At 36.4% G+C, this 25,969-nt stretch overlaps 1 protein-coding gene across 5 annotated transcripts in view; it reads left to right on the top strand.

Annotated features, from left to right (window-relative positions):
* Positions 1-25,969, top strand: part of PHKA2 (phosphorylase kinase regulatory subunit alpha 2) — a 99,472-nt gene that overhangs the window by 12,898 nt on the left and 60,605 nt on the right. For all 5 annotated transcript variants that reach the window (XM_001364096.4, XM_007500820.3, XM_056808692.1 and 2 more), the window contains exons 3-10: positions 1,469-1,516; positions 3,359-3,527; positions 12,169-12,251; positions 14,624-14,704; positions 16,366-16,464; positions 19,998-20,144; positions 22,725-22,778; positions 25,043-25,165. In XM_001364096.4, the coding sequence (XP_001364133.1) occupies positions 1,469-1,516; positions 3,359-3,527; positions 12,169-12,251; positions 14,624-14,704; positions 16,366-16,464; positions 19,998-20,144; positions 22,725-22,778; positions 25,043-25,165 (804 nt within the window). The remainder of the gene's footprint in view (positions 1-1,468; positions 1,517-3,358; positions 3,528-12,168; positions 12,252-14,623; positions 14,705-16,365; positions 16,465-19,997; positions 20,145-22,724; positions 22,779-25,042; positions 25,166-25,969) is intronic.

Below are 25,969 nucleotides of genomic sequence, written 5' to 3'. Positions count from 1 at the left end.
ACGACCTCTCCAAACTTAGCCACGCTGGTGTCTGGTCAACAGACGTAGTGTTGGCTTGGAGCCCGTTCCGAGCCCGAAGCTCTCGGGAACACTGTAGACCTTGGAAGTAGAGCAGTTTCTTTTTATGAGCACTTGTCTGTAATTGCTGGAGATCATCACGGTCTGCATAAACCTGTTTGCCAGAAGCAGATCATCTGATGAGTCCATAGTTCTCCCTGTGCATGAGTGGACCATTCTGCAGACCTCGACAGAAGGGGTTTTTACCACACAGAGGGCCCGTGCGCTGGGGCTGGACTTGGACACAGAGCTGGGTGTGGACAGACTAGAGACATGCAGGGGGGTGGGTAGAGTGGGGCAGAGCTCTCAAGCCAAGTCCCTATTCCGACAGCCCACGGTTGTGCCACATACTTTCACTTGGAGGTTTTTTTAAGGTTTTCTTTGGGGGGGGGGGACCACAGAGCACTGACCCACAGGGCAGGAACAGAAAGCATAGTACTGTACAGTAAAGTTAACATATTTGGGGGGGGTTGGATTTCTTTCAGAATTCTTCAAAAAGTAGAATTTATGTCATGTGAACTTTTAAAAAAAACCTTACCTTCTGCCCTAGAATCAATACCATGTATTGGTTCCAAGCCAGCAGAGCAATCAGGGCTGGACAGTGGATGTTAAGTGATTTGCCCAGGGTAACACGCTAAGAAATATCTGAGGCTAGATTTGAACCCAGGACCTCCTATCTCTAGACCTGGCTCTCAATTCACTGAGCCACCCAGCAACCTTCTGTAATTTGAACTTATATAATGTGAGAACTTTTTATATCTCAAAATATTGACCTTCTGGCAGGGTGTTGGAAGGAGAAAGATTAATGTGGGTTCTTAATTTTACATAATATCATTTGTAATTGCAAAACACTGGAAGTAACCCAACTGTTAAAAATACAAATTCTTTATTAAATTGTAGCATACTAACACAATGGAATACTATGATTCCATAAAGAAATATGAATAAATGAGGAAATATTTTTATGAAGTAATGCTGAGCTAAAAAATTAGGGCTAGAAAACTAATATTCATGATTTTTACTCTCTCCTCAGTTACTCCCCCTCCACAATTATTTTGTATTTATTTTGTTTTACTTTGTATAAATTTATGTGTGCATATTTTCTCCTTTGATAAAATGTAAAATCCTTGAGGGAAGAGCTGCTTCATTTTTATGTTTGTATCTGTAACACCTGTCCCAGAGTTGTTATTAAATTATTGTTTATGAAATAATTAACATTATTATTATTATTATTAAAATTTTATAGTTTGAAGAATTGACCTTTGAATGTATGAAGAAAAGTGAATGGGCATGACTAGTCAAATAATCCTAATGAAGACTAAAGGAATATTTGAAAAGATGACATTTTGTAAATCAACCTGGTACTTCGTGTTGATTGATTGAAATCATCCTATTTCTCATTTTTTTTCAGAATGTAGTGAAACTGATGCGAGGTCTTCTCCAGTGTATGATGAGACAGGTAATTGGAAAACTTGTATACATTTGTTTTATAAGTCATTTTAGCTGGAATTTCATGTTGCAGTCAGTGGGAGCTGGAACTTCTTGAGGCACTTTGAACTTTTTTCTACTCTTCACATTGCCTTTCTAAATAATTTATATTTTTATTATTATATTATTTTGTTATTATTCTTTTATATATTATAAATAATTATATTGTATGTAAAATAATAATATAAAATAAATATAAAAATAAAAATTACTATAAGTGAATAACTTGTTATAGAAAATAAAAAGTATTTTTTATACCCTTTTATGCCGCATTTTTTTTTTGTTAAAAGCCTCTCACAAAACTAAGCCGTATTTTTTGGTTAAAAACACCTCAGAAACTTCATTTATATCCTAGGGTAAAACAATTCATTAATAAGTAATTTAGACTCACCCAAGAAACTTTAATATTTGAGAGATAGCAGTTCTGAATAAGTGTTTCACATAAGTGGGGGTGTTGCCTGCCCATCTGTTCTACATTTTCAGTATACCAGCAAAACTAGTGTAATTTTCATTCATTCAGCATTTTATTATTTGTTATATTTTATTATTCTATATTATATTTATTTTAAGCATGAGGCAGTATGGTATAGGGTAGAGGACTGATCTTATGATCAGGAAGACCTAGATTTAGGTCCGATTTGTGATACATTCTAGCTATATGACCATGGGCGTAACATTTAATTTCTCAGTGCCTTGGGCAAGTTCTCAATCTGCTTCAGTGAAGAGAGTTTTTACACCATAGAGATCTATGAAATTACAAGTCTAAGACCTTTCCTCCACCAAAAAAAAAAGGCTCTAGGATAGACACTAATGGGAATAGAGAAGATGTTTAAGACTGTTCTTGCAATCAAAGAGCTTGATATGTAGGACTAAAAGCAATTGTTGACTAGATTCTTTTTACTTATGGATTTAGCACAAGAAGCCAAAATACAGTGAACTTTTTTCATAAAAAATATAATATTCAATCAGAGGAAACTCTGATAGAATTCTAAGTGTAGAGTCAAGAACCACTGGCTTCATTTCCTGCTTATGATGCTTAGTTGTGGCAAACTGGGCAAGTAATTTTTTTCTTTTCTTTTTTTTTTATATTTTTTTTAATTTTATAGTATTTTATTTGATCATTTCCATGCATTTTTCATTAAAGACAAAGATCATTTTCTTTTCCTCCCTCCCACCCCCTGTGGCCGACGCGTGATTCCACTGGTATCATATGTGTTCTTGACTTGAACCCATTGCCATGTTGTTAGTATTTGGGCAAGTAATTTTTAACCATGATGTATACCTTGATCAACTCACTAGAATTTTTATTTATGAAAAATAGCCAGTATTCTCTGCTTATGCTGATAAAATCTTTTCCACATTCCTGCAAGTATCCAAATAATATTTATTTTGTCAGTGTGTGGATTTGGTAATATACTCGAAAGTTTATCTTCAGTGGCCAAGAATAATACCTGTGGTGTTTTCCATCCTCCTTGCATTTTCCTAAGTCCAAATCTAACATCAGATACTTACTGGCTATTTGACCTTGTCCAAATCACATAACCTTGTTTGCTTCAGTTGCTTATCTGTCAAATGAACCAGAGAAGGAAATGGTAAACCACTCTAGTATCTTTGTCAAGAAAATCTCAAATGGGTTCAGGAAGGACTGAATAACAATGACAATAGTTCCTTCTTCTATGAAGTAATTCTCTCAGAACTGTTTGCTTTTCCAATGTCAAGCTTCCCAGACCACATAAATCATATGAGTCAATTTAGAGCTTCTGATTAGGTTTTTGAGAGTGATTAACTTGGAGCCACATTTTATCTTTTTTAGGTGGATAAAGTTGAGAAGTTTAAGAAAACTCAGAGCACTAAGGACAGTTTGCATGCCAAGTACAACACCGCCACATGTGGCACTGTAGTTGGTGATGACCAATGGGGACATTTACAAGTTGATGCTACTTCCTTATTTTTATTGTTTCTAGCACAAATGACTGCTTCAGGTAAGCAAAGTCTATAAAATTGTAAATACATCAGGAAAGAACAAGTAATACATTAAATTGGGATTTAAATCATAGAATCATAAAATCTTAGAGTTGGAAGGGAACTTTCTATCTAATTCATAAATTCCTTCCACAGTATCTAAGACATCATCTAGCTTGTGAAAATTTCTGGTGACCTAGGAATCCACTAATTTGCAACATATTCTAACTCCGGACATCCCTCATATTAAACTGATTGTCCACTTTGTAACTTCCATCCTTTGGTCATAGTTTTAACTAATTTAAAAACACAGATTAGGTAAATTCTCTCTTTTATAGTCATTTGAAGACAATTTATTTGAAGTTGGTTGAAGATCACTGCCTCTACTTTGTCTCTTCTTTTTCAGACTGAACTTTCCCAATTCTTTCAACCATTTCTAATTGGAATCCTATCCTCCCTGCTCAGACTTACTAGACTTGGATAGGCTAAAACCAATCTAAAGCTGAGTAGAATCCACTTGAGATACTCCAGATTTGGAGTCAGAGGGACTGGATTTAAATTCAGTTGGCTCCTTGGGAAACTTAAAAAATAAATAAATAAACACCTTACCTTCCATCTTAGACTCTATTCTGGATATTTGTTCCAAGGCAGAAGAGTGGTTAGAGCTAGGCACTGGGGTTGCTAAATGACTTGTCTAGGGTCACACAGCTAGGAAGTGTCTGAGGTCAGATTTGAACCCAGGACCTCTGTAAGCCTGGCTCTCACTCCATTGAAACACCTTGTGGCCTTCAGGAAAGTCTTTTAACTTCTCTGTGCCTCATCTTCCACATATATAAAATGAGGCTGTACATGAGACTTTTACTTATAGACCTTCCAGCTCGACGTTTCTCATTTCTTGACCCTTTAAGCTCTTCTATAAAGATCTCCAATGAAGAGAGACTCAGGGCAGCACATTTCATTTTTGGACAATCCACTTTGTTGGAAAATGTTTCTTTATATAAAGCTTTAATCTTCCTTCTTCCTATTTCTGCCTATTTCTGCTGCTTGACACAAGACATGAAATATAATCCTTCTTCCTGATATCACCTCTTTCAAGTACTTGAAGGCAGTTATAACATTGCCCTCCTGAGTTGCCTGCTTCAGGCAGGGTAAATATCCCCAGTTCCTTTAATCCTTCTGTAAAATAATTCTGAGTCTCCTCATCATTTCATTTGCCTGTCTCTGGATTTTTTTTTTAATTTGGTCAAGTCCTTCACAAAAATGTAGTTCCCGTAGCTGAACACAACACTGCATGTGTGATTTGACCAAAACAAATATAAAGAGACTTTTTCTCCTTTGTTCTGGAAACAGTCCTTGTATTAATACATCTAAGGTTGCATGGGATTCTTTATCTAATATAGCTCAACAGTGCTTGAAGTCCACTAAAATCCTGGGGTCTTTTTCACATAAATTGTTGGCAAGCTTCATCTCTTCTCTTCTTTTGCTGGATGAATAATTTTTGGAAGCATATAGGACTTTACATTTATTATCTGTATTAGAAATAATTTAACTAAATTTGCCTCAGTATTTAAACCTGTTTGATTGCCTTTCTCTGGATTCTGATTTGTCAGTGTGCTTTTAAAAATATGATATCTAGAACTGACCATGCTATTTTAAGTAACAATCAGTAATCATTATGCATTTATAAAGCATTTTTGAAGTGCCAGACACTGTACCAGATCCTGAAGATACAAAAACAGAAAAAATTCATATTCTTAAGGAGTTTAATAATTGTAATTTAAAATGTTTTCTTCTATTAAAAAAATAAATATTTTACAAGCATTCCTTGAAAGGTATTTATATTCTAACAGAGGAGATAATAAGTATAAATGTTAATATATGCAGAATAAATGTAAAAAGAACCAATACAAATAGATATTCTCTGATCAAAATGGAATATAAAACTCTGACCTCAGTTATTTTAGACACTATTTTACAGACCAAAATTAAACCTGGTGTCAAACTATTGGTGTATCTAGCTTATAACCATAAGGTGTCTAGATTAATTTTACATGAGTTAATTTCGAGTCAGCGGACCTCAACTTATAGTTGAGTAATTGATTTTGATTACTTAGATTGAAATTTTATGCTATTTTGTATTAAAACTCACCTATCTTTTGACCTATCCTGTCCAGCCTGTCCAGAATAATTTTGGATCTTGCATTTGTCATCTACCATTTAGTTTTATCTCCCTTTGCATCTTGTTACCTAAACATTTGATAAACCACATTTTTCCCAAGTAGTTGATAGAAATATTGCAGATTAAGACTGAGCTTGCCCTTCTATTGCAGAGAGTGAACATTTTTTATTATTTTTTTATTTAGTCAATTTAGAACATTATTCTTTAGGTACAAGAATCATATCGTTTCCCTCCTTCCCCTCCCCCCCACCCTTCCCATAGCTGACGCAATTTCACTGGGTATTACATGTGTCCTTGATCTGAACCTATTTCCATGTTGTTGATGTTTGCATTAGAATGTTTACCCAGAGTCTACATCCCCAATCAAATCCCCTTGACCCATGTAATCAAACAGTTGTTTTTCTTTGTTGTTTCTACTGTTCTCTCTAGTAGATCCCTCCAAGTTGTTCAGATTACTGCATTGCCACTAATGGAGAAGTCCATTACATTCGATTGTACCACAGAGTATCAGCCTCTGTGTACAATGTTCTGCTTCTGCTCCTCTCACTGTGCATCACTTCCTGGAGGTTGTTCCAGTTCCCATGGAATTCCTCCACTTTATTATTCCTTTGAGCACAATAGTGTTCCATCACCAACATATACCACAATTTGTTCAGCCATTCCCCAATTGAAGGGCATCCCCTCATTTTCCAATTTTTTGCCACCACAAAGAGCACAGCTATGAATATTCTTAAACATGTATTTTTCCTTATTATCTCTTTGGGTTACAAACCCAGCAATGCTATGGCTGGATCAAAGGGCAGACAGTCTTTTAGCACCCTTTGGGCATAGTTCCAAATTGTCCTCCAGAATTTGGATTACTTGTTCTTTGAATGTTTGATAGAATTCATTTGTGAATCCATCTGGTCCTGGGGATTTTTCCTTAGGGAGTTCTTTGATGGCTTGTCCAATTTCTTTTTCTGATATGGGGTTGTTTATGTAGTCTATTTCTTCCTCTGTTGTTCTAGGCAACTTATATTTTTGTAAATATTCATCCATGTCACCTGGATTGCCATATTTATTGCCTTTTAATTGGGCCTAATAATTTTTAATGATTGCCTTAATTTCCTCTTCATTAGAGGTTAGGTCTCCCTTTTCATCTTGGATACTGTCAATTTGGTTTTCTTCTTTCCTTTTGTAATTAGATTGACCAGTACTTTGTCTATTTTAATTGTTTTTTCAAAGTACCAGCTCCTAGTCTTATTAAGTCAATAGTTCTTTGACTTTCCATTTTATTAATTTCTCCTTTGATTTTTAGGATCTCTTAGTCTTCATCTGAGGATTTTTAATTTGTTCACTTTCTAGTTTTCTAATTTGCATGCCCAACCTAATTTGTTAATAAATGAACTCAAGGATATTAATTTCCCCTTGAGTACTACTTTGGCTGCTTCCCATAGATTTTGAAAGGATGTCTCACCATTGTCATTTTCTTCAATGAAATTATTAATTGTTTCTATGATTTCTTCTTTAACTGATTTTGGAGAATTGTATTGTTTCATTTCCAATTAATTTTTGAGTTGCCTCTCCATGTACCCTTACTAGTTATTATTTTCATTGCATTGTGAGCTGAGAATGTTGCATTTATTATTTCTACTCTTTTGCACTTGTTTGCAATGTTTTTATGCCCTAGTACATGGTCAATCTCTGTGAATGTACCATGTGCTGCTGAAAAGAAGGTATATTCCTTTTTGTCCCTATTTATTTTTCTCCACATATCTACTAACTCTAATTTTTCTAAGATTTATTTTACTTCTCTTACCTCTTTCTTATTTATTTTTTGGTTTGATTTATCTAGTTCTGTTAGAGGAAGGTTCAGGTCTCCCACTAGTATAGTTTTTCTATCTATTTCACCCTTGAGCTCCACCAACTTCTCTGTTAGAAATTTGGATACTATGCCATTTGGTGTATACATGTTGAATACTGATATTTCCTCATTGTCTATACTGCCTTTTACCAGGATGTAATTACCTTCTCTATCTCTTTTGTCTAGATCTATTTTTACTTTGGCTTTGTCGGATATCATGATTGCAACTCTTGCCTTCTTTTTATCTGTTGATGCCCAATAGATTTGATTCCATCCTTTTACTTTTGTCCTATGTGTGTCTACCTTCCTCATTTGTGTTTATTTCTTGTGGACAGCATTTGGTAGGGTTTTGGTTTCTCATCCACTCTGATATTTGCTTGCGTTTTATGGGTGAGTTCATTCCATTCACATTCAGAGTTATGATTACCAGCTGTGTATTTCCCAGCATTTTGATTTCCACTCCTAGTCCTGCCCTTTCTTCTTTCACTCTTTCCTTCTACACCAGTGTTTTGTTTTTAATCAGTCCCCCTAATTCCCACCCTCATTTTACTTCCCTTTGAACCCTCCCCCTTCGTATTTCCCTCTTATGTTCTTTATTGTCTTTTTAAACTACCCCCCATCCTCTCCCACCCTTGTATTGCTTCCCTCCCCACTAGTCCCTTTGTTACCCTTCTACTTCTCTATGGGGCACAAATCAATGTCTGCCCCAATGTATTTGATTGTTCTTCCCTCTTTGAGTCAATTTCATAAGAGTTTAGTATTTCCTATAGCCAACCTCTTTATCCTTCCAGTATATTGATATTCTCCCCCCTCCCACCATTTGCTTCTTTGTGACTTATAAATTTATCCCATTTTTTTCTTTTCCCATTTCTCTTGGTATTAACCTCTTTTTTTAACTCTAGTTGTGTGTGTGTTTGTGTGTGTGTGTGTGTGTATATATATATGTATATATATATATATATGCATACATATATCTATATACATATTTCTTGGCATTTCATCCTATACAGTTTGTCACTGTTCCCTCTAAGTATAATTCTTCTAGTTACCCAGGTGATAACAATTTTTAAGAGTTATCAATATCCTCTTTTCTTGTAGGTATACATATCATTTTAACTCATTGGGTCCCTTAAGAAAAGTTTGTTTGTTTTGTTTTTGTTTTTCCCCCTTTCTTAATTACCTTTTGATGATTCTCTTTGAGTTCTGTGTTTGGGCATCAAATTTTCTGTTCATGTCTGGTCTTTTCTTTACAAATGCTTGGAATTCTTCTAAATTAAATGATCATACTTTCCCCTGTAAGAATATAGTCAGTTTTTCTGGGTAGTTGATTCTTGATTGTAGACCTAGTTCCCTTGTTTTCTGGAATATCATATTCCATGCCTTTTGGTCCTTCAGTATAGATGCAACCAGATTCTATATTATCCTCACTGTAGTTACATGGTATCTGAATGACTTCTTCTTAGCAGCTTGTAATATTTTTTCCTTGGTCTGGTAGTTCTTGAACTTGGCTATAACATTCCTAGGTTTTGTCATTTGGGGATTAAGTACAGGAGGTAATCTGTGGATTCTTTCAATCTCTACTGTTCCCTCTTGTTCTAGAATGTCAAGGCAGTTTTCTTGGATAATTTCCTTTTTCCTTTGTCATGGTCTTCTGGTAGATTCTTAAGTTGTCTCTCCTGGAACAATTTTCTAGATCTTCTGTTTTGTGAATGAGATGTTCCATATTTTCCTCAATTTTTTCATTCTTTTGGTTTTGTATTATAGTGTCTAAAACAATTGCTGTCTTGTAGGTCGCTTGTTTGTAATTGTTGTATTCTGGTTTTTAAAGACTGAATTTCATCCCTGGCTTTTTGGTCATCCTTCTCCTTCTGGTCTGATTTTCCTTGGAGGTCATTTTTTATCTTCTTTGCTTCATCTTTCATCTTCTTTGCCTCATCTTTAATCTCCTTTGCCTCATTTTCAAGCTGATTAATTTTGGCTTTCAAGACACTATTCTCTCATTTTAGTTCAAGTGCCTCTATTTCCAGATGACTTAACTTTTTTTCCCAGTTGTCTTCAGCCTCCCTTAATTGTGTTTAGAATTGTATTTTGAGTTCTTCCAAAGCCTCTGTCCAATTTGCTGGAGTTTCTGTTTTTGCTTGATGTTTCTTGATCCAACTCTGTTACATTTGCTCTTTGTTCATTACCTGTATAGAAACTGTTAATTATAATTTTTTTTTCTTTTCCTGTTGTTTGCTCATATTTGCCCCTTCTTTTCCCCATGTAGTTGCTTGCACTCTTGTTCTTCTCATTGTGTGCTGGATCTGTGGATTTTGGCTTTTCTGTCAGTCTTCACCCTTGGAGCTTAGTAAGGCACTCAGAGCAGTCTGTGGGGTCAGGGTTTTAGAGCTTGAGCTTTGCTGCCCTCAGAAGGCTTGATGAGAGTAAGCCCAGCTGAGTTGAATTTGCAGAGCCAGATGTGCCCTGAGGCCAAAACCTCAGAAGGGGGGGGGCAATATGGAGTGTCTCTGTTCCTGCGACTAGGTTGCATCCTCTGTGCTTCTCCTCAAGCTGCCTCCCAGCTGCCCATATTTGGAGCCCTGAGCCTGGTACAGCTTTGCACACAAGGTACTGACTCCAGACTAGTGTCCTTGCCTGCCCAAAGATTCCAGGCACTGCTGGAGGCTCAGTATTGTGGGTGGGGGAGGGGTCCTGGGACCTTCTTTCTTCCTTCACCTTAAACCCGTGTTCTCGAATTCAGGCTTTGGGGGGGGTGTACCTTTTAAGTTGAGTCCAGCTGGAGGGTTTCTTAGCTGTCCTGTCTGTCCTGTTGTTAGATTTTGTTTTCAGTCCCCTAGGAGAATTTAATTTTTAATCAGTGAGGAAGGGTTTTCAGAGGTCTGAACTTTTGCTGCCTGTATGCCACCATCTTGACTCCACCAGAGAGTGAAAATTTGTTTTGTTTTGTTTTGTTTTTCTTTTTTATAAACATTCTTCCCCCCAAAATTCTACCCCACTCTCCAGCAAGAGTGAACATTCATTAATTTAAGAATTTATGCTTTGAAAATAGGTGCCAGCACAAATGTGTTAGCCCTATTCGTTGCTATGATAAACAAGAAAATGTCATATATGTTATCATTTAATGTCTCTAGCATTGGCTTTAATTTTAAAAACTGTAGCAAAATAGACCTGTGTTTGACAACAAAAGAACATGTACTTTAATTGTTGGAATTTTAATATACCAGTTTCTACTTAGTTTTTGACTATATCACTGAATATTATATTTGCGAATTCCTTAGCAAATACCTTCAAAACAAATGTCAATTTAACACTAATTTGTGTTAGTTGATTTAGTATGTTTTCTGTATATTCTAACCAGTTTAGTAAATTATACTAGATATAAGATAATATAAGATATAAGATATAAGACAGGGTTTGCTCTACTTACTGTACCACATTGCCTGAAAGATATTTTAAATCAAAAGGAATTAGATGTTTATGAAATATTAAACAAGTTAAATGGTTTTCAAGAACCTTCCGTATATTTTATATAGCCCAAGAGAAATGAAAATTAGGGTAAAATTAACTGATAGGCATTTATTAAGTATCTACTCTCTGCCAAGCACGAAAAGGAACCTTCCAGGTCTAAGTGGCATAAATGATGGGTTTTCTTCATCTCTTTTCCATCTCTTTTCTGCCTCATTCTTCCTAAATTTATCCTTCATCCTTTCTGCGATGTCCATTCATTAGATTTCTCTCTGTTCTTGCAATCTGTTACCTCTGTTCTGAGCCCATATTTCCATTTGTAAATCTTCATTTTATAGTTGGCCAGGTAATGATATATTATTAGTTTCTATCCTTGACTCCCTTATTCCTTCATCTTTTTTTGGCCATTCACATCTATTTAATTCTCAACCCTGGACCACTTTTGCTATCTGTTTTCTCTGCTTCTACTCTAGTGTTTATAAACATACCCTAGGAAGTCACAAAATTGTATCAAGTTTATGTTATCTGATTTCATTTGGGTCCTCCTTCTAAATGTAATTTTTTTGCAGATTGACTTCATGTATTAGTTCAAATGCTTTTCTTTTCAACAAGCCACCTGTCCCACTCCATCTCTACCCATCTCGCACAGAAAATCTCTCCTTGTGTTTACTGAGAAAACTAAAACTTAAATCTTTACCAGCCTTTTTTCTTTTCTTTTTTTCCTCACATTTTTTCCTTTCTCCATACTCTGTATTCCAGGTAAACTAGAATTAGGGACTCAACATTCTTTCTTCCACCTCTCTGCATAGCCATAAGTTGTCACCTATGCCTGCCACCTCTTCTCTCTTCTTTTCAGCATTTTTGTTATCATTTAAGGTTTCACTCAATTGCTTCTTTTTCTGTGAATCCTTCTCTTTTGGTCCCAGTCATTAATGAATATCCACTCAAATTTCCTTGCATTATATCTATCTTTATACATGTTTCCTGTCCCCTACTGGAAAATGTAAGATCCTTGAAATAAGGGACTATTTTGTTATTGCTCTCCCTGTGTCCCCAGCAGTTAGAACAGTAGCTTACACATGGTAGATACTTGGTAAATATGGGTTGAATTGAATTTTAGTTGTCACATACCTTTCTTTTCATAGTACCCTCAGTGTTTATTTTCTTTCACTAGGCTTGCGAATTATTTTTACCCTTGACGAGGTGGCCTTCATACAGAATCTTGTTTTCTATATTGAGGCTGCATACAAAGTCGCTGTAAGTATAAACCTTGGTGGGCTTTTCAGTTACTCCAATAGTATGGACAAATTTAACTTTGTTAATAAAGCATAAGTTATATAACTGGGTTCTGCTTCATGGCAGAATTTTCTATATATAGTTTTCAGAGAAGAAATAGGAAGAAAAATATCCTATGCTTTGTATAAAGTTCATAGAGTTACAGATATTGGGGCAAGTAAGTAAGTACATTGAAGGACTTCAAGCCCAACTCTCTCATTTTACTTTTTTCTTTTATTATGCACTCAATCACCAATAAACACAATGGAAAAATGGAAAAAGAAATGGGTTATGGAAAAAAAAGATCCTACATGAAGTTGTGAGCTTCTAATATACAGTTTTTAAAAAGTTATATTGAATTTATCAAAATAATAACAAGATTGTCTCACTTGGGTCATCTATATTCCTTTTTGTTTCTTCATATTTTTAGAGTTTTGTTGATTTTTCCTCTTTTGTATATTCATAAATATCCATTAACTCTTCCTCCCTAATAAAGTCCTTCTTTGTAACATAGAATTACAGTCAAGTAAAAAAAAATCAACAAATTCACTGTCTGTAAAGTGTGCCTCATTCTCTTTACTAGAGTCAATCATGTCTTCCAAGTGATATGAGACATGCTTTGTCATCAGTCTATTAAATTCATGATTAGTCAGATACTGCTTTGAAAAGAATTTTGAAGACTTTAAAAGTTCCCTTTTACAATATTGTGATTGTCATGTCAGTTATCCTTTGGGTTGTGCTTTTTAACTCTGTATCAATTCATACTCCTCTCCTCAAGTTTCTCTGAATCCATCACGTGTTTCCATTCTCAGTGGTGTAATGGGTTCTTTCCTTATGTCTTTGACCTGTTGAGATTTTTGCCTAGGAGTGGTATTTTGGGGTTAAAAGTATGTACAGTCTACTGTCTTTTTTGAGTCTTATGACAAATTGCTCTCTAGCAATTTGGTTGGACATTTCACAGTGTATTAGCACCTATCTTCCAGCAGCCTTTCCAACAACTGCCATCTTGTTTTTCATTTTTGCCAATTTCATGAGTATAAGGTAGAACCTTAGAGTTGTTTAATTTATACAGTTATTATTATTGACTTTGAATATCTTTTTTATGTTTTTAGGATAGTTATATTTTTTTCATTTGACTATTTGTTTTCTGGACAGTAGCTCTTGTATGTCAGACTTTTATCAAAGAAATTTATTCCTCCTTTATTTTATAGATAAGGAAGCAAAATGAAGTGACTTGCCCAGGGTCACACAACAGAGCCTCTGTATGAGCAAAAGTCCTTTTGCAGTCCCTACCCCTGCTTTTGATTTCTGTGGGTATCTCCAATTGTGATGGCCACATAATTAGGGAATGGCAGACAAATGCCAATCTAATTCCCTTTTAGAATCTTATTTTATCTTTCATGATAGTTCTGGTCACCAGTACAAATTAGGATAATGAATCAAGGGGAGAGGGACTGTTTTGACTTTTTGTCTTCCCAATTCCTCAAAGTGTGCCTGGCACATAATGGGCACTTAATAATACTTGTCAAATTGAATACAGTTTTAACTCATCAATTTCCACTTAGATGGTAGCATTCTTTTTCTCTTTTCCCCATAGGTGTAAAAATTTTCTTTTTATATGTGCCTTTAGTTTGTTTATGATATGACCTGTTATATCTAGGCCATATATCTTATTTGGGAATTATTGTGGTATTTCATATGATGTGTTCATCTAAATCTAACTTTGAGCCCATCGCTCACCAGCTTTCCTAGTAGCCTTTGTCATACAGTGAGTCCTTTTCGCAGTAGTTGACCTTCTTGGGTTTATTGAATTCTGTGCTATAGTTTATTTGCTTCAATTTTCTATGAACCTAAATTGGTTTCTTTATCTAATATCAAAAACTACTGCTTTGAGTATTATTTTTGAAATTGAGTACTGGTAGGACCCTTTTACATTTTAATCATTGTTTCCCCTGACATACTTGATCTTTTGTTCCTGCAGATATTGTTATATTTTTAATTATGTAAAAAAAATCCTTTGGTAGTTTTATTTTTCTAGTACTGAATCTTATCATGTTTGTTGATGTTTAACCATTCACATAACAATCAGAGAAGGAACTTGAGTTGTTTTTCTTTATTCATTTATCATTCATACAAGATTTGCTTTTAGTTTTGTACAGAACTTGAATGAAATATACTTTTTGAAGAGGAATATACTATGAACATGTAAAAGTCTTTTGGTATGTGGTCACCATAGAAGGAATTATTAATATTTTGCTATAATTATAATAACATGAACAAATAATCTTTTACTTTTTACTTGACGATTCCTCCTATGCTTTAAAGTGCTGTCTTTTTTTTCCCTCTCTCTATAGGATTATGGAATGTGGGAACGGGGAGATAAGACCAACCAGGGCATTCCTGAACTGAATGCAAGCTCTGTAGGAATGGCCAAAGTGAGATGGTTTCTGTTTATTCTTTTCCTTTGTTTTGCTCCCACCCTCTTGTTTTGCTTCAGTTCACTTTACTATGAGTTCTGATAATATATTTTTAAAGTATTTTAAATGGCAAATATCCATGTAACTTTCTCAAGACTAAATAATGAGGGATCTGCTTTGGGAATAGTAGGAAGTATCTATGGTACACAACATTGGCCCTTATTCTTTGCAATATTAATTTACTATTGTGTGAATTGGTTCTGGCAACCATTTTATAAAAATTATGCTTTACATCTTTATGTCTCTCTATAGTTTTCAAAGAGCAGTGGGATACATGGAAAAGTTATTGGCTTTGGAATTGGAACATCTGAGTTCAAATTGCATTAGTTCTCCATATTGCCTGTGTAAGACTGGGCAGGTCACTTACCGTCTCTGTGTCTCAGTTTCATCACCTGGAAAATGAGGACATTGGACTTGGTTTCTAAATTTCCTTCTTGCTTTAACTCTGTTACTCTATCTGGATGTGTATTAATCTGTAAAGTGGTGCTTTGGACCCTAGAGTTGACTTTATCCCTGCAACCTCTAAATCCTATGGCTTAGAGACAATCTCACGAGCTTCCCCTCATTCATCCTTTAAAAAAAGTTGTAATGGAAGTGAAACAATAAAATTGTCCCCAACTTTTAGATATGACCATGATTGAGCTTTCAGATTTAGGAAGGGCTGGCCTCATAGCAGTCCTGTTGGGATGAACATACAAGTACTATTACTGTTACACTTGAAGTACCTGAGACTCAGAGATGGGAATTGACTCCCTTATTGTCCCAATTAGTCTAATAGCATCATTGATCCAGAGGGAGCAGAGATCCTGAGAATAGCAAGTTCATTGTTCTTTCCACTCTGCCATATTATTGATAAATATTGGAATCACGTTTAAATCCAAATCTTATTTCATGTCCAGGGCCATTTACACAGACTAAGGAAGTTAGTTTACATGCCGAAGGTCATGGATCAAATAAGTATGAGAACAAGGATTGGAACTTTGATCTTTTGAATTGTAGAACAGTGTTCTTTCCACTTTCTTGTGTTTGGCCTCCTAAGAAGTCTGAGATGACATTAATGGCAGGTTCTTTTTGTCCTCGTTATAGAAAACTAACGATTTAAATATGCTTCTTAGTCTGTAGGTCTCAAGTCTGGTTTTCTCCTCTGGCATTCTTAATTCAATTTTTTGCTACATTAAATGGCAGGACATTTTAATTTTTTTTTTATAAAATGTGGACTTAGAAGTCATAACTTAAAACAAACAAAAGCCTCAGTTGATTAAAAAAAAATGTGCCTTCTCCTCCCTCCCCAGAAAGTCTTGTGGCAGAAATATTCCTTCAAAGATAAATTATGAGAAATGAAAAAGAATATATATGAATTGGAATATATGCAAACTTGTAGATAATTCAGGTATTATAGACAGTTTTCTTTTAAAAAATTCAATTTCTCTTTTCTTATATTATAGATAGCAAAGTATAATAAAACATTGTTTTGTGAAAAGAAAGATAACAAACATTTATAGAAATATCAAGTAGGATTTTGAATATTTGCTCAATTTTCCCTGGAATAAAAATGTATTTGTAGAATGTATTATTGCCTGAAGTAGGGGGGGAAATAACCCACAGACCTATGCTTATAGGCAGCCCTGGAAGCAATCGACGAATTAGATCTATTTGGAGCCCATGGAGGAAGGAAGTCGGTGATCCATGTCCTTCCTGATGAGGTGGAGCATTGCCAGGTAAGGTAGTACTGTAGGAGCATTTGGAATATGTTGTGGTGAAGTAGCCCATCCTTCATGTGGTGCCTGAGGACTCCTCCTGCTGCAGGGTGTCATGTTCTTGTGACAAGGACGAGGTCCACGTGTTACCTGGTCTCTCTCCCCTAACATCTCAGCTCTTGTTGGTGTGGTGGCTTTTTAAAAACTCCTGTGCTTCTTGCCATCAACTCGTCTTACCATCATGTGACGTCAGAGAAGGGGAGGGGAGAGGACTGTGTGACCCACAGCAAGACAAATAGAGAAAGGAGAGAAGAGTAGTATATGGGGTCAAAGAAAGGGCTGCTTAGAAGAGGAAAGAATATGTCTATCTAAGGAAAGTCAATTAAGTAAGACTTGCCTTGGGATAAACTTTTCTAAAGTAGAGGAGGGTGTAGGGAATAACAGTGCCTGGGGTGAATTATGGGAGAAAGGACAGCTAGGTGGGAGATTACTTGGTAACAGTTTCTCCGAATGAAACTAAGGGGTTATAACTGATTCCCAGCAAGAAATAACCAAATTGCCCCAAGGACAGCTAGGTGGCACAGATGAGTATGTGACCTATAGACAGTAGAATTCATCTTCCTAAACTCAAATTTGACCAGAGACATAATTGTGTGACCCTGGGCAAGTCACTTAAGCCTGTTTGCTTCAGTTTGCTCATATATAAAATAAGCTGGAGAAGTAAATGACAAACCATTCATGTATCTTTGCCAAGAAAACCCCAAGGGCTAGGATTACGTAAAGAGAATACTTGAGAATACCTTAAATCTGTATAACATTTTATGACTTTAAAAGAATGAACAGATATTCTCTCATTCTGTTCCTCTTCGCTTCTTAAGTTATGTTGAATGAGTTTATCTCCTTTTTTCATACATAAAAATGATAAATCGGGGTGTGTTGGAAGAATGAAGGAGAGAGGGGTAGCCTATATAAGCAGACTATTCTTGGGATGTTACAGATAATAGATCCAGCTTCTCTGAAAAGTGCCCTCCCCCTGAGCCTGACAGCCTCTCGCCCAGGGTTCCCTGTGTCTGAACAGCAAGCTGGCAGGAGGCATGCCTGTGATTCCTGGGGCAGCGCTCCTGTGATGCTGCCAAAGACCCTCCCTTATGAGTGATCAGGGCCTCTCCTCCCTTCATCTAAAATCATCCCATTCCTCACTTCTTTAGAAGTGTAGTATTATTCCCTTACAGTCACGTGCCACAGCTTGTTCACCATTCCCAAAATGATGGACGTCCCTTCAGTTTCCATTTCTTGGCCACCACAAAAAGAGCTGCTCTAAATATTTTAGAACTGAGAGTTCCTCTCATCGTCAGCAGGTTTGGGGCTTGTTTGTTTGTTTTTCTTTTTTTCCTCAACATCAAAATTAAAGTTGCCTTTTTGATGTTTCTACACATTGTTCCTACCTCCATCTTCTTGGTGCTCAGGAGAACAAATGTAATTCCTTTTCCTCATGATAACACTTCACCTTCTTGAAGACAGTCAAGAAAGCAGCAATTATTTGAATTTCTACTTTGGGCCAGACATTGTTAGTGCTGGAAGTACCCAGAGGAAGCATCAGATAATCCCTTTTGCCAAGAGGCTACATTCTAACAGGATAGACAAGTACCTATAGAAGTATATACAGAATACATTGAAATATAAATCTTATTAAATACAAGATAGGGAGTACACTAGAACTTGGAGTCTGGGGGTGGGGTGCAGTTGGGGGAGAATTGTATCAAGAAAGTCTTCTTGGGGGCAAGCGGAAGGCCTGGAGTCAGGAGGACCTGGGTTCAAAAGTGACCTCAGGCACTTCCTAGCTATGTGACCTTGGACAAGTCACTTAACTCCAGTTGCCTAGCCCTTGCCATTTTTCTGTCATAGAATTGGAAATAATGGTTAGAAGGAAGGCAGGAAGAAGGAAAATCTGGCTCATGTCAAAGATGGTTCTCAAAGGAAGAAAGAGAGTCTATGAGGCCAAAGTGGGAAAGGAGTGAATTCTAGGTGACCATCTCCTATGTCTCCTCTGGACTAGTTGCCCTAATTTCCTTCAAGTAATTCTCAAATGGCAATTGATCCTTTGGGGCAGTGGTCAGATCTTTTGGTTATAATGCTGCCTCCCAAACTTCTTGCAGCCCCAACATTTTCTTTTGATTTCAAGCTGAATAAATCAAGCCAATTCTGTGGCTCAGGCTTATTTCATAATGATTTCGGTAATGTGAGTGACCTGTTATTTCTAGTCAGCTCTCGAGCCCTAGTAGAGCCTCCTGCATTTGGATCTTGTTTCAAGTAGTTTCTCAGGGGATTTGTCCAACTGAACATGCTCCACACACTCTTCAGATTCCAGCACATTAACATCAGAGATATATTCTTCTCTGATCTCTACTGCCTGTTTTCCTCACCAGGAAGCAGCCCAGACAGTTACATACAGTAAAACAAGTACCCACGGGAGCCCTGTGGTCCCTTCCCTGTATTTTCCATCAGGGTCTGTGGAGAGGTTATCAGGAAGAAGGGAATTAGAAGGATGGTTAGCATGACCATTAGTCTCTTTCAGCTTCTTCCAACTTCTCTAAGTATACCTACCCCAAGTACTGGTGAAAGTTTATGAACTATCTGATAATGTGTCTGGATATAAGATCCCAGACTGAGATCTAGAACACACTTCAAAGGTCATCTAGTCTTACTTCCTCTGGGGAAACTGAGGCAAAGAGAAACGTGTAGTAAGTAGCAGAGCTAGGAATTGGCCCTCCCTCCTATAATTTAACTTAGTTCTTTGACTCCAAATCTAGTGTCTTTCAAATGGGTGCTTTTATGAAGCAAGATAACAAGTGTAAATCACTTTGCAAATTTAAAGTGCTTATTAAATGGCTAGTTATTATTATTATTAGAGTTATTAATAATATTCTAGTTAACCACCCTGAAATCTAGTAAGCAAATACTGACAGAACATTTAAAACTGAAAAGATCTGAGGGGTCATTTAGTCTAACCTTTTCATTTGATTAATGAGAAAACTCAGTTCCAAAGAGGTGAAATGATTTGTCCAGTTAGACAAGGGCCATTGTATACAACGTACAAATTGTATACAAAGGGGCATTGCATACTTGTATACAAGTTACACATTGGCACAATGGAGAGAGGGCCAAGCCTGAAAGTCAGGAAAATGCATTTCCTGAATTCAAATCTGGCCTCAGACACTTCCTAGCTGTGTGACTTAGGGCAAGTAACTTAAATCTGTCTCAGTTTCCTTACCTGTAAAATGAGCTCGAGAAGAAAATTGCAGACGGCTTGAGTATCTCTGCCAAGAAAACTCCAAATAGGGTCACAGAGAATCAGACGGGACTGAAATGTCCGAACAACAATAAAAATACAAGCTAGTTAATGATAGAAGCAAGAGTCAAACCCAGGTCTCCTGACCTCCGGTCTAGTGTGCTTTCTGCTCTACCCTAATTTATGAGTCTAGTTTGTATTCATTTATGGATATCACCATTTATACCTTTGGGTAAAACTATGTTTTGGGTTACTTTTCATGTAGTCAATTCTGTTGTCAATGCTGCCGAGGGCATCCACATCTAAAGAGATTGATGCTGGACTTCTTTCCATTATTTCTTACCCTGCATTTGCGGTGGAAGATGTGAACATTGTGAATGAGACCAAAAATGAAATCATTGCCAAACTCCAGGTAAGATTTTGTTAAGTGTATGCCTTTCTGTGTTCCACCATGAACTGAAAAATGTCGTGTCATATTGAGCCTTTTTTGCCTTTCACTCTCAAGTGCTGGTTTTTATTTTGTTTTTTCTTGTCTTGGCTGTGTGGAAAGTAGAATGTTTCCTCACCATTGGAACACTGGCAACTACGTTTGAGGTGAAGTATAGTAGTGGGCGGTTATTACCCAGCATGGCACCAGTCTGAGAATACTGCCAAATATTGGAGCCAAATACTCACAAAATACCGTTGTTTTTATCCATCATAGGTTTATAGGACACAACCTGACTGGGACTTGCTTCATTTTTGTTAAGTTGAATGTCAGGTTTAGGAAATAGTCAATAGCCAATTCATCCAGAACATGGGATGGCCAAAGTTGAATAAAGTGAAATAAGTCTGGAAGAGTAAGAAAGAACTAGATTGGGAATGGCATGAACTATCCGGCCAAGGAGTTTGTATTTTATCCTAGAGACATTGAGCAGTCAGTAGGGACATAGTCAGAGCTCTCCCTTGGGAAGGAAATCTAGGTAGTTTTGCATCAGATGGATTAGAGAGTTAAGAAACGGGAAGCTTTCAATTAAATTAGGATGCTGATAGGTGATGAGGACCTCAACTGCACTGGTAGTTGTATGACTAGAGAAGGGGAATGATGTGAGTGCTGTTATTGAGGTGGAACTGGTAAAGCTTATTAAGTGAATAGAAAACAAGAGATGAGGAAAAGGAAGTCCCAAAGACAGCTCTATTTAGAGTCCTACATGAACAAAAATAAAGAAGTTGGGGGGAAATGAGTTTCATTTTGGTTATATTGAGTGTGAGGTGCCTGGAGGATATATAGGAAGAACATGTAGTTGCTGATAAAGGACTAAATATCAGAAGAGATTAGGACTGAATAGATATAGATTTGTGAATCATCTACACAGACTTAACCAAATCTTCTGAACAAATCATCTCAGCAAAGCTGAAAGTATAAAGAGCCCAGGACAAATCCTTGGGGAGAGTTAATAAGGGAATTAATAAAAAAGATGGTGATCTCATAAAGGGTCACATCCTTAGCAAGGCCTTTCCTGAGCCCTTCTCAAAAGCATTCAGTAACAATCTGCTCCCAGGTCCTCACAAAGCACTTTGTACTCCTCGTGAATCTATCAATTATTACTTACCATAGTTATTTATATATTGTGTCACTTTCCCATCCTAAACTGCTAGCTCAACTAGACAGTGGCCCAAGCCTTATCTCAAGCATGTTTCCAAGTGCCTACTGCATGTGGGCATGAATAAATAGTAGCTGAGTTAAGTTTGCAAAAATGAGGCTCCTAAACTGAAATCTGGCTTTTGGCCATCTTACTTTGCCTCTCTGAAAAATACTTTTTGATTCTTATAGGGCCACAAGTACTTAGAATCTTCATATCTCAGCCAGAAAAGAGTATATTCAGATGCTAAACATTAGTGTAAATTAATATATGGTTTGGTAAATTGGAGGAGAAGGTTATTTATCCACTGGAAAGTGCTTCACAAGTATTGACCAAGCCTGTATTTACTTTGCTGTTATGACATATAAAAAGTAAGTGAAGGCACTTGAAACATCTGTCATCATGGTGTAGTCACATAAAGGTAGGTAGAAGGAAGCTGACATGGAAGAAAATTAATAAGACAAATAAATTTGGGTCCAGGAAACTTAAAATATCTTGCTGACAAGGATACATTTTATTTGTTTTAAAAGTTTTAATAATACCTTTTATTATCTCAAAATCATTTCTGGCTATAACTTCACTACCCAATAAACCTTACATTAGTTATTAAACATTTATTAAACACCTGCTGTGTGCCAGGCACTGTGCTAAGCACAGGGGATAGAAATATAAAAAAAAAAAGATAGTCCCTATCTTTAAAGAACTTATAATCTCATTGGAGGAGGTGACACATAAAAAGAAAACAGGGTAAAGTGACAGTCAGGGCATGCTGAAGTTAAAGAAAGCTCAAAGCAGTGGAGCCAAATAGGGAATGAGATTTCTGATCTGTACTTCTTTGAATGAAGTTTCGAAGTTCATGCCTTTGGCCTCTAATCAGAGGCACAGAGGGTAGTGAAGAGATGCAAGTATCAAGGCTGAGGGAATCTTATAGTAAGAATCTAATACTAGGAATCAGTAATGGTTACTAGGTCATGATGAAATGTTATACTAAAAATGTTAATGTATAAACATTTTAATAAAGACAATTAAACAAACCCAACACACCAAATCTGATGGTTTATATAACAATCTACACTCATAGTCAGCAACTTCCCTACTGCAAAAGAAAGTTTTGTTATTTCTTTTAAATTAAAATGTTTCGGTACAGATTTAACAACCATCAATAAATACAATATGCAAGAAAAACAACTTTGAAGAACCTCATAACTCTCATCAAAGTCACAAACTATAATGAATTCAGAAGATCCAATGAGACATATGCATCATATCTTCTTGAGGACAAAGATTAGGCTTTATAATGATTCCAAGTTTGGCTTTTCCTTACAAAATGGTGCATTGTTATTTATTTCTCCTCTTCTTTACTCCACCAGGGACGTTATGGATGTTGCCGATTCCTTCGAGATGGCTATAAAACCCCAAGAGAGGTTGTATTTCAAAAGCATTTGACAAGACATATTTAAGGATTTGAATCCACCTCACTGTTATTTTGTGCTAGTTTATTTATCTGGCTGAAATGTGTTGAGAACTCTGTTGTTTTTGGAGTTAACAGGTGTGGGGTTATTCACTAGAAAATGAAGACTAAACAAAGAGCAAGCTGGGGGTTGAGAACTATCTTGTAAAAAAACATAGACAATGTAGCAGGAAAAAAAATTTTTCCCTTTTCTTTGGAGTGGGGGGGGGGGTTAAGGAAAGTAAACTAGATAATCACAGATTTAGAGCTAGAAAGGATCTTAGAGCTTGTTGAGTCCAGGATGTCATTTTATGCATGAGGAAACAGGTACAGGTACAGAGAGATTATGTAACTTGTCCAACATCACACAGCTAGTGAGTGTCTGAGGTGGAAGGATTTCCTGACTCCAAGTCCAGTGCCCTAAATGCTGAACAAGCTGTCTCTTTCCGCTATTTTGCCAATTTTACTAGTATTTTTAAAAAATGAACTTTTTCATTCCAGCACTGGTGGAAATGATAAGATATTTGTCAGAAGGCATATTCATTTCTTACCTACTTACCTATTAAGTACTATACAAAATATCGAGTATCTATATTTTCATGATAATAGCATTTTCATTACATGAAATGTAAAGCTCAAATGTGAACTTCCCTTCAGGGCCAGGCACAAGGACACTAAAGAGACTTATAAACATAAAATGGTTATTGAAATATATAAGGATAAATAAAGGATTTCTAATTCTAAGGGATTCTAAATCCACCCAAATAAACTCTCAGGTTCCACAAGGAAGTGCTTCTCCTGTGTTTCACAGGCTACACTAATCCTCCCTGATCTGACTAATCCAAATTTATACTATCTAAACAAAAACTACCGCTATTATCCTTATATACTTCTTAACTTTGCCTTCAAATTATAAAATAGCAAAGGCTAGCTGGTTGAGTCTCAACAAGAATCAAGTTAGGACTCTGAGTCCTGAACCTGAGACCGGGTTTTACTTTGGTCTTCTCAGAGTTAAACAATCTATAAAACTGCAATAGACATTCAATAGTGTTTCCCAAGTTGGGAAAGGAAAACACTGAGCTCCTTCAGATCTTTCCCTCAGACAGAGATAGAGGCAAAGATGTTCCCTCCTCCAACCCTGAGAGAGTCCCTGAGAGTGTCTCTGCCAATTTCCAGAGTGTAATTGACATAGAAAAATGGTTATAACTGTCAGCAGTTGAAATTAACACGCTCTCAGCTCTGCTTCAAACTCCAGTTCTTTTCTCAAGCAGCCACTTTACTTCTTATCTCTAAACTAATAAAACAACACTTATTTTCTAATATCATCCTTACACTATGCATATGTAACATAGATATAATATATTATCCATACATGCATATTTGTGATATATATGTGATAGGTTATGATAGATAATACATATGAGAGGCTGCGTGGCACAGAGGACTATTTTTGGAAGCAGAAAAGTTCAAGGTCTCCCCTGACACATGAGATGACTTGGGCAAGCCATTTAGTTTCTCACTGCCCTAGACAGTTCCCTAAGATTGAAGGTCCTTAACTTTTTTTTTTATCATGGAGATAATCTGATGAAGTCAATGAACCTCTTTTCAGAATAATATTATTAAATACATAAAATAAAATTATTAAGATTGCAATGGAAACCAATTATGCTGAAATAGTTATAACTTTTTTTAACCAAGTCCATGAGTCTCAGGTTAAGAACAAGCTACGTCATTCTACATTGATGGAGAGAATTTTTGTACTGTGAGTGCCAGACACTGATGAAACCACAGGTCTAGACCTTCTGGAGCCTCTTATTCCATTCACTACCCCCCCAAAAAGGGGGGAAGGCCCCAGTACCACATATATTACTTAGAGAGCTAGAAAATCGAAATCTTCTTCATCATCAGGTCTAACCTTCTTATTTTATTGATGAAAAAGCTTTTGTCTAAATAGTGTACAATTTGTCCAAACTCCTGAGTAATAATAGCAGAGCTAGGATTCAGACTTAAATTCTGAAGGCAACTTTCTTTCTCACCTCTGACTTTCCTCTATTTCCCCTCAAACACATATCCATTATACCCAGTCTAAGATTTGGAAAGGACTTCAGAGTCTGTCCTTTTCACCCTGTACTTGAACAACATCCCCAGCAAGTCTCCAGTCTTGTTTGAATGTCCCTAGTAGAATGAATGTAGTCATAAAATATGGACATGTATAAAGACTCTGTATTTCATTTCTAGGACCCGAATAGACTACACTATGATCCTGCTGAACTCAAGCTCTTTGAAAATATAGAATGTGAGTGGCCAGTGTTCTGGACGTATTTCATAATAGATGGCGTATTCAGTGGGGATGCAGTACAGGTAATAATAACTAGCATTTATTTGGTGCTTATGTGGTTACGTATAATCATTCATTCATCAAACATAAGTGCATGCTAAAAGCAAAACACTGTTAGTACAGAAAGAGGTAACGTGTTTGGTTCTCCCAGAAGTCCTCCCAGGTAGAGAGCAAAGTGTCAGAGATCAAAGAGGAATTATGACTGGGAGTCCATACTTGGATGAGCTTATTATCTACTATTCAACCCTAAGAGCCATCATTGCTTTAAAATCACCACCGGCGCCGTTATATCTCCTTTCCCGAATCCGTCAGTGTTGATTCTAGATGTTAAATGTCACCCAGAACTTTGCAATACTCTCTTTATAGATGACATTTTAAAGTTCATTCTTCACATTTTTTTTGACTTTCAGAGTTGTCAGTGTTCCCTTCAGCACAACCTATCACAATAAAAGTAAAAAAAAAAACATTCTAAAATATTCCCATGGAAAATTTTGATTCTTTCCACTAAAAGAAGTTGTCTTGACTGGTTAACTTTTTGAATAATTTTCCTGCATGCATGACAAGTATTAGTGCTTTTTAAAAGAATACCAGGTGATGTTGCTGTCTCTTATTCAAATGCCTTTTGCCCTTTCTGTTCCCCTCTTTTTCCTTCCATGCTTCCACCAGACAGTATGTTCTTGGGTGGGGTAAGAATGCTATCATTGCTTAGGAATTCAGTGGGTTACAGAGTTGCCAGTGGGTCTGAAATGTACATTTTTTTTTAATTTTCAAAGAGCGTCACCTTGTCATTTCTTTTTTTTCTATTTTGATTCTCATTCTTATGCCCT

Source organism: Monodelphis domestica, chromosome 8 (genome assembly GCF_027887165.1).
Source record: "Monodelphis domestica isolate mMonDom1 chromosome 8, mMonDom1.pri, whole genome shotgun sequence".
NCBI lineage: Eukaryota > Metazoa > Chordata > Mammalia > Didelphimorphia > Didelphidae > Monodelphis > Monodelphis domestica.
The sequence above is the reverse complement of the archived record's forward strand: the minus strand, read 5'-3'. Positions and strand labels throughout refer to the sequence as shown.